The sequence below is a fragment of the Salmo salar genome, chromosome ssa08 (assembly GCF_905237065.1).
Source record: "Salmo salar chromosome ssa08, Ssal_v3.1, whole genome shotgun sequence".
In the NCBI taxonomy this organism is placed as follows: Eukaryota; Metazoa; Chordata; class Actinopteri; order Salmoniformes; family Salmonidae; genus Salmo; species Salmo salar.
The window spans coordinates 3,908,769-3,923,410 of NC_059449.1; the positions used below are offsets into that span (position 1 = coordinate 3,908,769).

General features: G+C 43.9%; 1 protein-coding gene across 3 annotated transcripts in view; it reads right to left on the reverse strand.

The window, feature by feature from the left end:
• The window catches only part of LOC106609977 (F-box only protein 41), a 98,003-nt gene that overhangs the window by 64,241 nt on the left and 19,120 nt on the right, over positions 1-14,642 (reverse strand). For all 3 annotated transcript variants that reach the window (XM_014209059.2, XM_014209060.2, XM_045722650.1), the window contains exons 2-3: positions 4,260-5,127; positions 3,596-3,825 (exon numbers count right to left, since the gene is read on the reverse strand). In XM_014209059.2, coding sequence (XP_014064534.1) covers positions 3,596-3,825; positions 4,260-4,853 — 824 coding nt within the window. In that variant the 5' untranslated portion in view covers positions 4,854-5,127. The remainder of the gene's footprint in view (positions 1-3,595; positions 3,826-4,259; positions 5,128-14,642) is intronic.

The window sequence follows — 14,642 nt, forward strand, 5'->3', positions numbered from 1 at the left end:
TGAGGTCAGGAGGTGAGGTCAGATCTCCTGAAGGGAGTAATAAGGGTTTAGTATCCTGTTACTCTTTTCCTGTAGAACCATAAGATGTAAGGATTGGAGAGAAGGAGGAGTGTCTTAGGTGGGATATATATCTGTGATGGGAGAAACATTGGGTTGTCTGAATTACAGCTGTACAGAACCTTCGGGAAGAATTAAACTTGGTTAAAGCTTGTCTAGTGTCTGTGAGTTATTTACTCTGAAAAATAAGAACCTAACAGATGGCGTTGTCAGCAGGATTCACCATCGAGTGTAGATCAGTGTCACCATAGAGTCCAGATCAGTGGAGCAGAGCTGGCAACAAACAAGGTAGGCTAGTTCCTATATCTAATATAAGTGAAGGGTAGGTTCCATATAGGATAGGTCCCTAGTGAGGATATTCCCCTGCGAGATCTGCAAAAAGGACAAAAGCCCCAGTTACAGTGAGTTTTTTGTTTAAGACGAGAGTTCTAGAAGATGGTGAGTTAAAAAACAAAAAAGATAGGATATTCGAACACTGTTTGATTTACATGTAGTAGCAGTATCAATACGGAGAGAGGTTGGTTTATGCCCTATGGGGAGAGGGCACGATGAGAGATGAGGTGGGTTATCAATAATAGTGATATTTGAGGAAGTTCTGGAATAGGACATAAAGTCCTGTCCGTATTCTCCAGTAATAAATTCGCAGACGCTATGGCATCGGTTCTAATATAAAGTATTAAGTGCCGTGACCAATTAATTATTATCCGGGGAAGTGTGGAGTGCTATCTTAGAACATAGTTAATAAAAGGTGTGTATTATAGACGGGAGTGAAGAAATCTAAAATACCCTGAACACGGTCGGGAGTGTTTAGGGAATAATAACTATTGATAGGGCGACAAACGGACCAGTTTCTCCCTGTAATATAGAGCTGGCAGAGTTTAATAAAGCCATGGAAGCACTGAAAGAAGCGCATGAGCATTCTACCAATTCGGCTGGAATATGGGAAAAATAGGAACCTAACAATGTGAAGCAAGAAAACTAAAGGCTGACTTACTTAACTCTGTAGATACCAAAGGAGTCTCCAGAGTTATCAAACCCGTTCACAGGGTTGGTTAACTTGTCATTTTAAATCTTAACAGTGAAGTTAGGTAAGTCGGAAGCTTGTAAACAAAAAGAGCGTAATGATGTGATCGACGTAACTTCAAAGAAGTCCAGCCAAACTTTTGGTAAAGAATACAGTGATGAGTAATTAAACTGTCTCTGCGATAAAACAAAGAGCGCTATGAAAAACGACATCCAGGGGTTTAAAAGTAGAGGCAGCTGTACTTTGATAAATAGTTTCGCCCTAATTAAGAACAGGTTGAAAGGTTGACTGCACAATCTGCTTCCTGCCGACTTAAGAGACAATATCTGTGTCTGTAAAAAATAGCCCACTTTAAATCTTAGTTTAACAGGCTCATTCGTATGTTTTATAAACTAGAAATCATTATAGAACATCCGATGAGTGAGGAAGTAATCCATCTGAGTGAGAAAATCTTACTTACAAACAAACCCTAAACTGAACCACCTCAATAAAGTGTGCCAGCTATTCTCATATTCCCCATTCCCCCTGAATAAATGAAGTGTAATGACCATGCCTTGCTGAAGCTGCCCCAAACACAATAGGCCAGGTGGTTTGAGCCTAAGTGATACTGGTCCAGATTGTCTCCTATTGGCCAGATGTTGCTGTCCAAGCCACCCTTCAGCCTGACAGGCCAATGTGCATGCTGAGGCACTGAGTGACATGGAGACAGCAGCCAATAGGCACGCTTCAGGCACAGAGTTATGGAGACGGCAGCAAGGCCACATCTGGAGGACTGGACGTCCACAGAGAATCACACCATCAAAAGAGAGAGAGAGCGTGTGTGGATGGACAGGGAGAGCTAGAGGGAGAGCTAGAGAGAGAGAGTGAGAGAGTGAGAGAGAGAGTGAGAGAGAGAGAGAGTGAGAGAGAGAGAGAGAGAGAGAGAGAGAGAGAGAGAGAGAGAGAGAGAGAGAGAGAGAGAGAGAGAGAGAGAGAGAGAAGAGGGTAAGAGAGAGAGGGAGAGGGAAAGAGAAAGGAGGGTAAGAGAGAGCGTCATACCATCCACGTCAGGGTCACTGTTCAGTTTACCCACAGAGTTCAGCCATGCATCAGTAACACTGACACAGCTGTGGACAACTGTGTGAATGGGGAGAGAGACCAAAGCACCCAGCAGCCTTCATCAGCTGTGAGTTATCCACAAGGGTCCAGGCAAACACACATTCACACATGGAGTTATGGACACAAACATCACAAAATTAAAGTCAAACAATGTGATGCCTCCTGACTGTTTGGCAGGAAAACCAGGTTCAAAACCTCGGTATGTGGCACTAGCAACAGCTTCTGTATATTGGCTCACTTACCCACAAGGGTCCAGATAAACACAAACTCACACATGGATATCACAGCCACTAAGAATATACTGTAAAGCTAAACCTGTACAGTGTATTGTCTGACTCCCTTGCAACAGTAAAGAGCTACTGTAGGTATATACATGAAAGGTTTAGAGTAGGCCTCTCTCATCAAACTCACTGTTTATGGGTGAGCTCATACTGCTAACAGTAAAGCAACAGTAGGCCTCTCTCATCAAACTCACTGTTTCTGGGTGATCTCATACTGCTAACAGTAAAGCAAAAGTAGGCCTCTCTCATCAAACTCACTGTTTCTGGGTGAGCTCATACTGCTAACAGTAAAGCAACAGTAGGCCTCTCTCATCAAACTCACTGTTTCTGGGTGAGCTCATACTGCTAACAGTAAAGCAACAGTAGGCCTCTATCATCAGACTCACTGTTGTTTGTGGGTGTGCCGAGTAGTTGGACAAAACAAGTATCTTAACAGATATAGGCAATTTTCCTACGATTATGATCCAAGTATTTTTTGTAAAAAACTATTTTTCCGGGTGGCAGCGCGCAACTTTCAATCAAGTGCACGGCGCTACATGGTCTAAATAACTCAACTGGCTAGTTAGCCTGTCTTTAAGTAGAAAGGCGGGCTGTACGTTAATCCTGCTGCACTGATTCAATAGAGTGAAGCTGTATTTCTCCATCCACATGCTTCACTTGCATGTTGTTTTCGGTCTGATCATTTAGATCGCTGCTGCCTCCTGTTCGCCTACTACTATGATAAATCAAATGGTGAGGATGTTTGCTAGCTAGCAAGCATAATATCTAACAAGCAGGCCGAGGGTTGGGAAAAAATATGAACCGCCCATGCACATTCTGAGTAACAGCAAACTTTTCTTCCCGGCCCGCTGCAAGTTGAGGGAGGGACGGACAGACGGACAGACGGACAGACACTAGCCTTTTTGGTCTGTAAACCTGCAGGGAGATGAGGTATTTTGCCAACATCTACTTAGGAATATAAAAACAATTCCGTTTTTTACGATCACGAGTATCATCTGATCCAACTATCAACTGCCAATTTCCGGATACGATTACAAGTATGGCCAGATTGGCACACCCCTATCCTACTGGTAGCAACAGAACAGCTACACAAGGCCTATACAGTAAAGGTAAACCTCCATATTGTCTGACTCACTGTTGTTTGTGGGTGAGCTCCTCCTCCTTGCTGACCAGGTCCTGCTTGAGGTTGGCCAGCATCTCCACCGAAACATCCACCTGGCGGGAGAGCTCCGATGCCTTGTCCTCCAGGTCCTGTTTCTCCTGGCCCAGCCGCTCACTCTCATGCTTGGCCCGCTCCAGCTCGCCGCTCTTCCTCTCCAGCTCTGTCTGCAGCCGGCCTACGCGTGCAGCTATCTTCTGCTCCACCTGCAATGGAGGAGGGATTTTGGTTCCAGTCCAGTGGTGGGGATGGGAAGTACTTTTTAATTTTAGTTTGTTGGTACATATGTAAAATACAGAAGAAAAAAATATCCTGAAAAAAGGGGAGAAAATACAAAAAAATTATATATTTTCTTTTACTTTTCTCTTCCAAAGAAGGGTAGTGATGGGAAGAAATGAAATAAATCAGTGTTTCCCAAACCTCTTCTTGAGTATTCTCATATTAGTATTCCACATATTAGCATTCCAGAACAAGCCCGAGTCAATTAATGAGCTTAGTGGGCTTGGTGATAAATTCACCAAATGAATTAGGTGTGGTAGTACTGGTATACATTATACATTGAATAAGTGGAATGGCTCGGGGTACTCAAGGAAAGGTTTGGGGAAAACTGAAATAAATAAACGTAGATGATTACCATTACCTCATCTGAGAGTTTCTCCAGCCTCTCGTCCAGCTCCAGACGCTCAAAGGCCCTTGCCTTCAGCCTGGCCAGGCCCTCCTCATAGGCCGCCTCCACCGCGCTCGCCGCCACATTCGCCGCCACTGCCACGGCCGTGCTTTGGTTGCTGTGCGGACTGTGATGGTCACCGGCTGCACTCATGGCTTTCTTCACAAAGATCTCCCCCAGGGGGAACTCTACATTAGGGATGTAACGAGCCGCGGCGTTGGACGTTGTGGACAAATCGCCGAGGTCGTCCGGACAGGGAAGCTCGCGGCACGGGAAGCGGCGCTCCTTGAAGTCCCTGAAGGCGGAAGACCGGAGTTGAAGTCCGTCGAAGGGGTCGTTGTTGCTGCTGCGGTTGCCACCGGGGACAGAAGGAGCGAGGAGAAGGTCTCCGTCGGCCACCAGGGGGAGTAGCGTAGCGGCGTCACACACGCTGTTGGACTTGGAGAGCACGTAGAGCGTCTCGTAGGTATGGCTGTACTCCAGGTGGGCGCGGAGGGAGGACAACGACCGGAAGCGCTTGTGCTCCCCGCAACGAGGACAGCGGTAGGGCAGGTCCAAAGAAGCCATTCCGCGAAAGGCCGGCGGGGGGCCCTCACGCGGCACAGCGGCGCCGACACGCCGCGGGCTTACTACTCACCGAGTACTGGGCGGATCCTCTCATGGCACAAAAATGGTGGTGGTGAGAGGAAGAGGGATGTCTGAGGGAGGCGAGAATTAGACCAAGGGCCATTCACGCCATCACACATACTGGAAGTCTAACACACACAAACCCGCAGATTCTTCTTAGGTTGTTGATTTGTTCCTCGTCACCGTTACTTCTGCCTCACCATGACCTTTGGCCCTGAAAGAAACAGCGAAAGAGAGTTTAGACATAATTTGCATTTCTTACAGTTGAAGAAGTCGGAAGTTTACATACACTTAGGTTGGAGTCATTAAAACTCGTTCAACCACTCCACAAATTTCTTGTTAACAAACTATAGTTTTGACAAGTCAGAAATGGAACGTGCTCAATGGGATTGAGATCCGGGCTCTTTGCTGGCCATGGCAGAACACTGACATTCCTGTCTTGAAGGAAATGACACACAGAACGAGCAGTATGGCTGGTGGCATTGTCATGCTGGAGGGTTATGATGTTGGCCTTCTAGGCAGAGTCCCTCTGTCCAGTGTCTGTGTTTTTTTGCCCATCTTAATCTTTTATTTTTATTGGCCAGTCTGAGATATGGCTTTTTCTTTGCAACTCTGCCTAGAAGGCCAGCAGCCTCTTCACTGTTGACGTTGAGACTGGTGTTTTACGGGTACTATTTAATGAAGCTGCCAGTTGAGGACTTGTGAGGCGTCTGTTTCTCAAACTAGACACACTAATGTACTTGTCCTCTTGCTCAGTTGTGCACCGGGGCCTCCCACTATTTCTATTCTGGTTAGAGACAGTTTGCGCCGTGCTGCGAAGGGAGTAGTACACAGCGTTGTACGAGATCTTCAGTTTCTTGGCAATTTCTCGCATGGAATAGCCTTCGTTTCTCAGAACAAGAATAGACTGACAAGTTTCAGAAGAAAGTGCTTTGTTTCTGGCCATTTTGAGCCTGTAATCGAACCCACAAATGCTGATGCTCCAGATACTTAACTAGTCTAAAGAAGGCCAGTTTTATTGCTTCTTTAAATCAGAACAACAGTTTTCAGCTGTGCTAACTTTATTGCAAAAGGGTTTTCTAATGATCAATTAGCCTTTTAAATTGATAAACTTGGATTAGCTAACACAACCTGCCATTGGAACACAGGAGTGATGGTTGCTGATAATGGGGCTCTGTACCCTGATGTAGATATTCCATTACAAACCAGCCATTTCCAGCTACAATAGTCATTTACAACATTAGCAATGTTTACACTGTATTTCTGATCAATTTGATGGTAATTTAATGGACAAAAGAAATTGCTTTTCTTTCAAAAACAAGTAAATTTCTAAGTGACCCGAAACTTTTGAACAGTAGTGTATGTTTTTTCAACAACAGGTTATGGTCAATTATATCAAAGGCTGTACTGAAATCTAACAGCACAGCTCCCACAATCTTCTTATTATCAATTTATGTTTAACCAATCATCAGTCATTTGTGTCAGTGCAGTACATGTTTAGTGCCCTTCTCTATAAGCATGCTGAAAGTCTGTTGTTCATTTGTTTAGAAAGAAATAGCATTGTATTTGGTCAAACACATTCTTTTCCAACAGTTTGCTAAGAGCTGGCAGCAAGTTTATAGGTCTGCTGTTAAAACCATTAAAGGCCGCTTTACCACTCTTGGGTAGAGGAATTACTTTGGCTTCCCTCCAGGCCTGAGGACAAAGACTTTCCTCTAGGCTCAGAATAAAGATATGACAGATAGGAGTGGCTATAGAGTCCGCCACCATCCTCAGTAGCTTTCCATCTAAGTTGGCAATGCCAGGAGGTTTGTCATTATTGATCATAAAAATATTTTTTCCACCTCTCCCACACTAACTTCACAAAATCCAAACTTGCACTGCTTTTCTTTCATTATTCGTTTTTTTTATGCATGAATACAATTTCTCACTGTTCGTGTTGGCATTTCCTGCCTAAGTTTGCCAATGAAGTAATCATTAAAATAATTGGCTACATCAAATGGTTTTGTAAAGAATATGCCATCTGATTCGATGAAAGATAGACGAATTCAACTCTTTCTGCCCATTATTGAGAAGGTTTTGAGGAAAGTATTTCTGTCAACCCACAAGACAATCATCACATCGACTGCTAGTGATGGGCATTACGAGTCTTTTCTGTGAGCAGGTTCATTTGGCTCCATTCGCCTAAAAGAGCCGTTCATTTGGCTCTCAAACGGCTCTTGGTTCAGTAATGCTTAGAAAGTGAACTAAAAACCATGAAAAAATTGTCAATCTCCAATTTAAAGCCTAAAACAATGAGGCTCTCTTCTCACTAGATGTTAATTCCTCAGTGCAGAAACAATCTTCAGATAATGTTTTTATAATTTATCTGCAGATGAGATGTCTGGAGCTCAAACAACAATAGTAAAAGTACGCAAATCAGAGAGTCAAATTAACATCTTTCACGTATGGGATTTGACGTTCACCAAAAAGAGCCGTTCAAAGAGAGCTGTTTGTGAACAAACGACTAATCACTACCGGCTACACACGGAGTGATAGCCAAACGCCCGCACCAGACAGACAAAAAGGGGGCAATATTGCTGGAAATTAATTGGCATATAGTGTTAGGTTTGGCTTGGCTTTTTAAGCCAATAGTGGCTAACCAGGGGTGGGATAATGTCAAATGTTGCGTTGACTAGATAGGTGGGAGCTTGCAGTGTCTGATACTTGTGAGATTTGTTTATGACAGTTTGCGGTGGAACACGTGAGAATTGCATGTACTTTGGGAAATATTTGGCGAGCTACGAGCTACTGGTAGCTTGCGATCGACCTGTTGGAGACCCCTGATCTACTGAAACATTGTAGTACAATTCATTTGAGTTTTGAATAGTTAAGATCTAGCTAAAGCGGTGGTCACCAACATTTGAGTCAAGATCGCTTTGAGTAGAAATGCAAGCTGAGATCTACCGCACAGATTTTTTTTTTTTACAGGACAAAAACGTCAAAAACGTAAGCCTATGCAACATTAACCAACTAAAAACAGCTTTGTGCAGTAGCCTATAAGCCCAGTACATTATCACTGCATATTGGCTATGCTTGAATTGCCCTGCCATTGTTGTTCTTCTCAGACCATTTTAATTGTAGGTATTGGACACTGGTAATAGCATCGGTTGGTCAGTCTGAGGGGAGTAGCGGTGAGGCTACGTCTCACCCGACTCACCCTTCCTCTCTCCCTCCGCTGAGAAAAGGGGACACAGCCTTCCAGCTGACGGCGAAACTCAAGTCGCACTGCATTATTTCTGCCTCATGCTTCAATTCATGTTGTTACTCCTATGACCAGAGAAAGTGAAATACTCCTCAATATAAAAAAGACAAGCCTATATAATAATAATAATAATAATAATGCAAGCTTATCAGAAACCTGCTCGTTCACTGCAGCTGGTTGAAGTGTGAGTGGAATTAGGGAGAATGTGCATTTTATGGTTTATAAAAGTGTTGACGGTGCTTAATAACAACTTCAACACGAACTTACTCAAACAGCAGCTCTTTGCTGTATTTGTTGAGTCTCTCCCTTCATGGTTTTAAACGTTTTGTAATCTCGCAGTATCAACTTCACTTTGCGTTCGAGGCTTCTTTTTACAGTCTATGGCTCAAGGAAACTGTGCAGATTCGGTGATCTGAGCTATCCGATTGGCCAGCTGTAGGCCTATAGGTGCACTCGATTTGCTCTCTGGGCATGCCGGGTTGGCGGAGTTCTACCTTCAGACACATAAAATGGGAACATTTTGCCGTCCTGGAATCAAGTGCATCTACTGCAAACACGAAACAAATTTTAAAAAAAAATAGGAATGCAAAGCTTTGTTGTTGTTTTTTTTTTTACATAAATGTTTGGTGATCGACTAGGAATGCCTTAGAGATTGACCAGCCGACCATTCACAGGTCTCCTAAATAACAAATCTACATCTCAGCCCACAAAGGGTGCTTGTTTGAGTATGATGTTTGTTGATGCAATGTGCTGCAGAGTCAATGCTGGAAACAAGAACAGGCAGCACAGCCTTGTGTCCCAAATGGCACCCTATTAGGGCCTGGTCAAAAGTAGTGCACTATATAGCGAATAGGGTGCCATTTGGGACAAACATAGTTTTAGAGGGGACAACTGACAGGCTGAGCTCATTTTTAGAAACATCTGACATTTCAGTGACAAGGTCGAGACACTGCCGAGGATGTAAATTGCTGCTGAAAGCCCTTCTCTTCCCCTTCAATGCATTGGCTTATCAGTTGAATTATTACCTTTTTGGTTAGCAATAAAATATAGAACGATAGACATCTTTCGATCCTATCATCCCCAAATATAGATCAGAACGATTAAAACGATCAGAATATGATTTTGTTAAAGCTGTTTCACTAGACAAGCCTTATCCAATTCATCTCCATTCAACTAATAGCCTACAGGGCTAATTTGATTATTCCTATACACATCAACATCAATGGATAATGGTTTTATAACAGCTAAGTGAGCCCAGAAACACACAGACCAGATGGACACTGCCCGTTATAACAGACTCAAGTAGTGGAGAGCAGAGGGAAAAAAAAAAAACTAATGAAAAACAGAAAAAAAGATACATTTAAATAATTTGATAAACGAATTTTTAAATAAGTATTTCTCTGCCCCCTTCCCCTGGGCGCATTCCCTTGCGCTATCCCTCACGTTCTCTTGCTCTATCACTCCCTCACCATCTCTTGCTCCCTCTCTCCCCATTTGTACGGTGCATTCCGAATGGATAGACATCGGGAGTGAAGAGTTAAACATTGAGCCTATTAAGTCTGTTTACCACCATCCTCGCTCGCTACATCTTCAGGGCAACCATGCTAAGTCGCTAACAATGAAGTCTAGAGGGTCGACCCAGGCTGCATGTCTGGCATAGTGGACCCGCCTTACCCCTGGCGCCACGGTCAAAGCCTCACAATTCTGCTCACGTTGTGGTCGCCTCACTCTACCCGTTTTTTTTTCTTCTTCCATCTGCCCTTCCCTTCCCTTCCCTTGCAGGCCTTTGATTCAGGATTCTGCCTGTCAAAGTCATCCCAAAACTAGCCAGGTCCGGTTGACAACGACCATAGGATTTGGCCAGACAAAACAAACAGTGCTGGGACCCGGCTTATTCCAGACAACGAGTGTTGATGAACACAGCACCTAAAATGTCAAAAACAATTCTGACCAAGCACGTCAAATCTGATCCCCTTCCTATTTAAATGAATTAATTTAGGTCTGAATATCAGTCAGTCAGTGTGACAACAGCAGGCTACAACAGTACGGTCCATGTTAATGGAATTTAACAGTCCAGTGAGTCCACCCAGCCATCTGCCAATTAGAGTTCGGGCGCAGAGCGCGAGCTGGGCCGCTGCGGTGAACATCACAACGCCGTAGCCCGCCGTCGTCAGGGCAATTAACCTGAAAGTGGCCTCCCGAGTGGCGCAGTGGTCTAAGGCACTGCATTGCAGTGCTAGATGTGCCACTAGAGATTCTGGGTTCGAGTCCAGGCTCTGTCGCAGCCGGCCGCGACCGGGAGGCCCATGGGGCGGCGCACAATTGGCCCAGCGTCGTCCGGGTAAGGGGAGGGTTTGGCCGGCAGGGATATCCTTGTCTCATCGCGCACTAGTGACTCCTGTGGTGGGCTGGGTGCAGTGCACGCTGACACAGTCGCCAGGTGTACGGTGTTTCCTCCGACACATTGGTGTGGCTGGCTTCCGGGTTGGATGGGCACTGTTTCAAGAAGCAGTGCGGCTTGGTTGGGTTGTGTTTCGGAGGACGCATGTCTCTCGACCTTTGCCTCTCCCGAGTCCGTACGGGAGTTGCAGCGATGAGTCAAGACTGTAACTACTACCAATTGGATACCTCGAAATTGGAGGAAAAAAAGGAAAAAAAAACTGAGGGTGATGCCCCTCGCTTAATTGAATCCAATTAATTCTGCATGGCATTTGGTTGGTTTTCCAGCAACTATTGTGGCGTCCACTGTTTCGTCTGATCTAATTAGTGAAGCACATTTAGCTTCAGCGCAGAGAGAGATTGTCTGCTGGGCTAAAAAGGTCCAGCATGTGAGACATTGAGGTCAGATACAGGTAGTGGGTACTTGTACGGAGTAACAACGAGAGACTGATGGGTTGGGGTTTCAGCTAAGTCAGACCTGACAATATTGATTGTGGAATTGACTGGTGGCCTAACATTACTGTCCTGACTCATGAAAAAACTGAGTGAAACAGTGTTGCTTCCATCCCTCTCCTCGCCCCTACCTGGGCTCGAACCAGGGACCCTCTGAACACATCAACAACTGACACCCACGAAGCATCATTACCCATCGCTCCACAAAAGCGGTGGCCCTTGCAGAGCAACTACTTCAAGGTCTCCGAGCGAGTGACGTCACCGATTGAAACGCTATTAGCGCGCACCTCGCTAACTAGCTAGCCATTTCACACCGGTTACATGAGCACTGTTAAAACCACATTTAGCTCAAGTACATTTTTTAAACAAACCTAAGAATTGATGCGTAATCTATTAAGCTTATAATAGAGATGTTGGAACACTTAAAATCCTTTAATTTTGTTGGCCACATCTTTCTTGTTACCATTTGGATAAATGCCACTGCAACCTACCATCATCCCTAATTTCAATACATGGTTAAAGAAAATACAAAAAAAATACTCAGACACATTACAAAAAGTCTTATGAGGATCTGTTAATAGGAGAGAGCAGCATTAGCTGCTTGCACATTCGTGTGCTGCTGCCATAGAGATGAGCTCTCCCCACACAACCCCCTGAAGCGCTGCTAAACTTTAACTCACATATTACAGCACTGCCAAATCTTCATGATTCGTGACTCTGAAAATATTGTGGGCAGCACAGCCGACCTCTAACCTCACCCTAACAAAACAGCTCACGGTGATGGCATGTTTATTTCCCCTTGAACAAATTGCTTTCGTTATGATTAGCATGTTAGCTTGTGCTGCTTTAGTGGCTCTGCCACAGATGAGCATGACGAGTTGGACAACAAAAAAATCCCATCAGCGTGACTCCCTATTCAATAGACATGTCTTCCAGACACTGATCCGGTGCGTTACAGGTCTGAGACCCAGCGAAATAGGCAGAGTAGGCTTTTAGGCATTCAGTGGAGGGGGATTAGGCATGAGGGTCTACAATGCCTATTAACATGCCAAGCAGGCATGATAGTAAACATAATAGCCTGGCACAGACACATGCTTACTCAGCTCAGTGTTCTCATACACCAGTGATCCCTAGACCAGTCCCTGCTTCAAAAAGTGTTTGTTGTCTTTCAAAATCTTTGAGTGTTCATCTAAGCTTACCTGGACTGCCAGATGAACCGGGTTTGCATTTTGGGGACTGTTCTATTAGTTCCATTGCTGCCAGGTAAGCGCAAATCAATAAACGTTTTTGAAAGAAGAAAAAATACACTTTGAGGTAGTGTGGATTTAACAAAATAGTGGAAACTCCCACCTTCCAATGCACACCATTTCCTATGCTTTTAAATCCATGAAAGGGAGCGCTCAAGGGCACACTTCTGGAAAAAGAGTGGAAAATCAGCAAGAATGGGAAGAGCACTGCCAGAGTATACCCGCTCATTAAACCAGGAAGGCCGTGGTCAGAGACGATAAAAGACACAACCCAGAGAGATTTAATTTGGCCAATTGAACGGGAAGGAAGTGAAGCGGCTTGTCAGTCACGTGCTTTGACTGGAATGTATTGGCGTCCCACTGGCCTGCTCTCACAGTATGAACTGCTGTAGAGCACATACACACGTGCCACACACGCACACTTTTGCTTGACAAAAATAGCCCCTCTAAAGCATTCTCCTCAATAACTGACTGTGTACACATCCAGTTCCAAACAGAACAGGAGACAGAAGACAGCACATCAGATGGCTTCATCTCTAATGACACCACAGGGAGATCTTGTCAATGCAGCGTTTACCTCAGTCAAGCATAAACACACTCAAGCTGTAGCACACTCACTGCCTGCACTATCCCCCACCTGCCTGCCTACAGTACATGCAATAGTCATACACACACACACACACACACACCTGGGTTCAAAGAGTATTCGCTATCTTTCATATACTTTAGCGTCAACTGGTGTCTCCAGTTTTGTTGACATTTTGCTGTTGGTGATGTATCGATCTCCTATCCAAGCACATTGAGTTTGCCTTGTGCAACTGAATCAATGGAACAGTCCCAAAAGTGCAAACCTCAGTTGGCACTTCCGGCGGGTTAAATACGGTATATGAAATAAAACAAATACTATTCCTACCCAGGTCTGGCTGAATGGTATACTACTGTTAGGGCTGTGATGTAATTGAATAACCGTGTATCTGACGGTTATGGATGAAGAGATTGTCATGAAAATAAAATTACCATAAAAAATAAAAATAAAAAAAACATTTAAATAGGCCTATATTAATTTTTTTAACATTTTTTTATTAACTTTATTTTCATGAAGATAAACTCTACCTAATAGCGTGAGTTTTTACTAATGATTATAAGCAATTGTTTGGCCAATACCTGGCATGGTATAGTTTGATACAGAATTCATTTTTAGACTAATCAAAGCTGGTCAGGCCCGTACCAGGCCGATATGCTGCCACAGGCAAAGAAATACGTGCTCCCCTGCCATTCCCGCAAAGTAGAATAGTAGCCTAGGCTATTACAGTGTCGGCCCGCAATGCATTGTTATGAATGCCCAGGTGGTAGACTACAGTTTGTAAAACATGCAATTTACCATTAATCCCTGTAATTTGGTTACATTTATTTCTGCTAACGCATGTATTAATTACGGTAATTTACCGTTGCATTCTCTGAGTTGAAATGTTATTTGCAGAGTTCACAACTTGCTACACTTGTGAGAAACAAGTATTGGTTTATTTCATATCATTTACACGCTCCATGTGAGCAATTAGCATGTGTCTGGTTTCTCTGTCCTGTTATTGTTGACGGAGCGCACACGCCTGAACACGCATAGAAGTACCTGGCCTGCTTCTCGCAAACGTAGGGAAAGTGTCCAACTGGGCTTCTCAGTGTTTTTTCTTCACCTCACAAATTACAATAGTTCCTCACAGTACTTGAAAATGATCATCAGCGTTGCAGATAAATTTATTTCTATTTGAATGATTGTCAACTTCCATCTTCATACTATAGCATAGCTGTCCCCTTCATACTTTCCTGGTTAATTATCTTATAGCCTACTTTCAGGAAAGTCTAAAAAAGGTAGGCCTACGTTTAATACATTTAAGGAAACGAGAAATATTTGCTTTGATTGACTGGTGCTTTTACTGGGGTGTGTGAGTTTGCGGATTCTCAATAGGCCTATACGTCCATTCAGAAAGTTTCCTAACGTAGCCTGGCTGAACCCCATCTCTTTAATAAGAATCGAACGCTCCTGTCATGATTTAATCTTGTAAAAGGCCTCTCAGTAGTTTAGATTACATTATTTATTTCATTAAGGCGTCCTCTTGTTGAAGAAAATGTTAACGCGACTGTGCCATCGAATGACCGCAGCAGCGTGTGTGACGTTATGGGAATATTCTAGTAAAAGTGAGAGAAACACCCTTCAGCCTTAATTTGAATGGTTTTGTGTCAAAATAGGATCTGTGTTTAAAACAATTATATGCAGAAAAGCCAACAGACAAGGTAGGCATATATCTTTCGTTTGACTCTATTGATGTTGTGTCAATACAAAAATGTGAC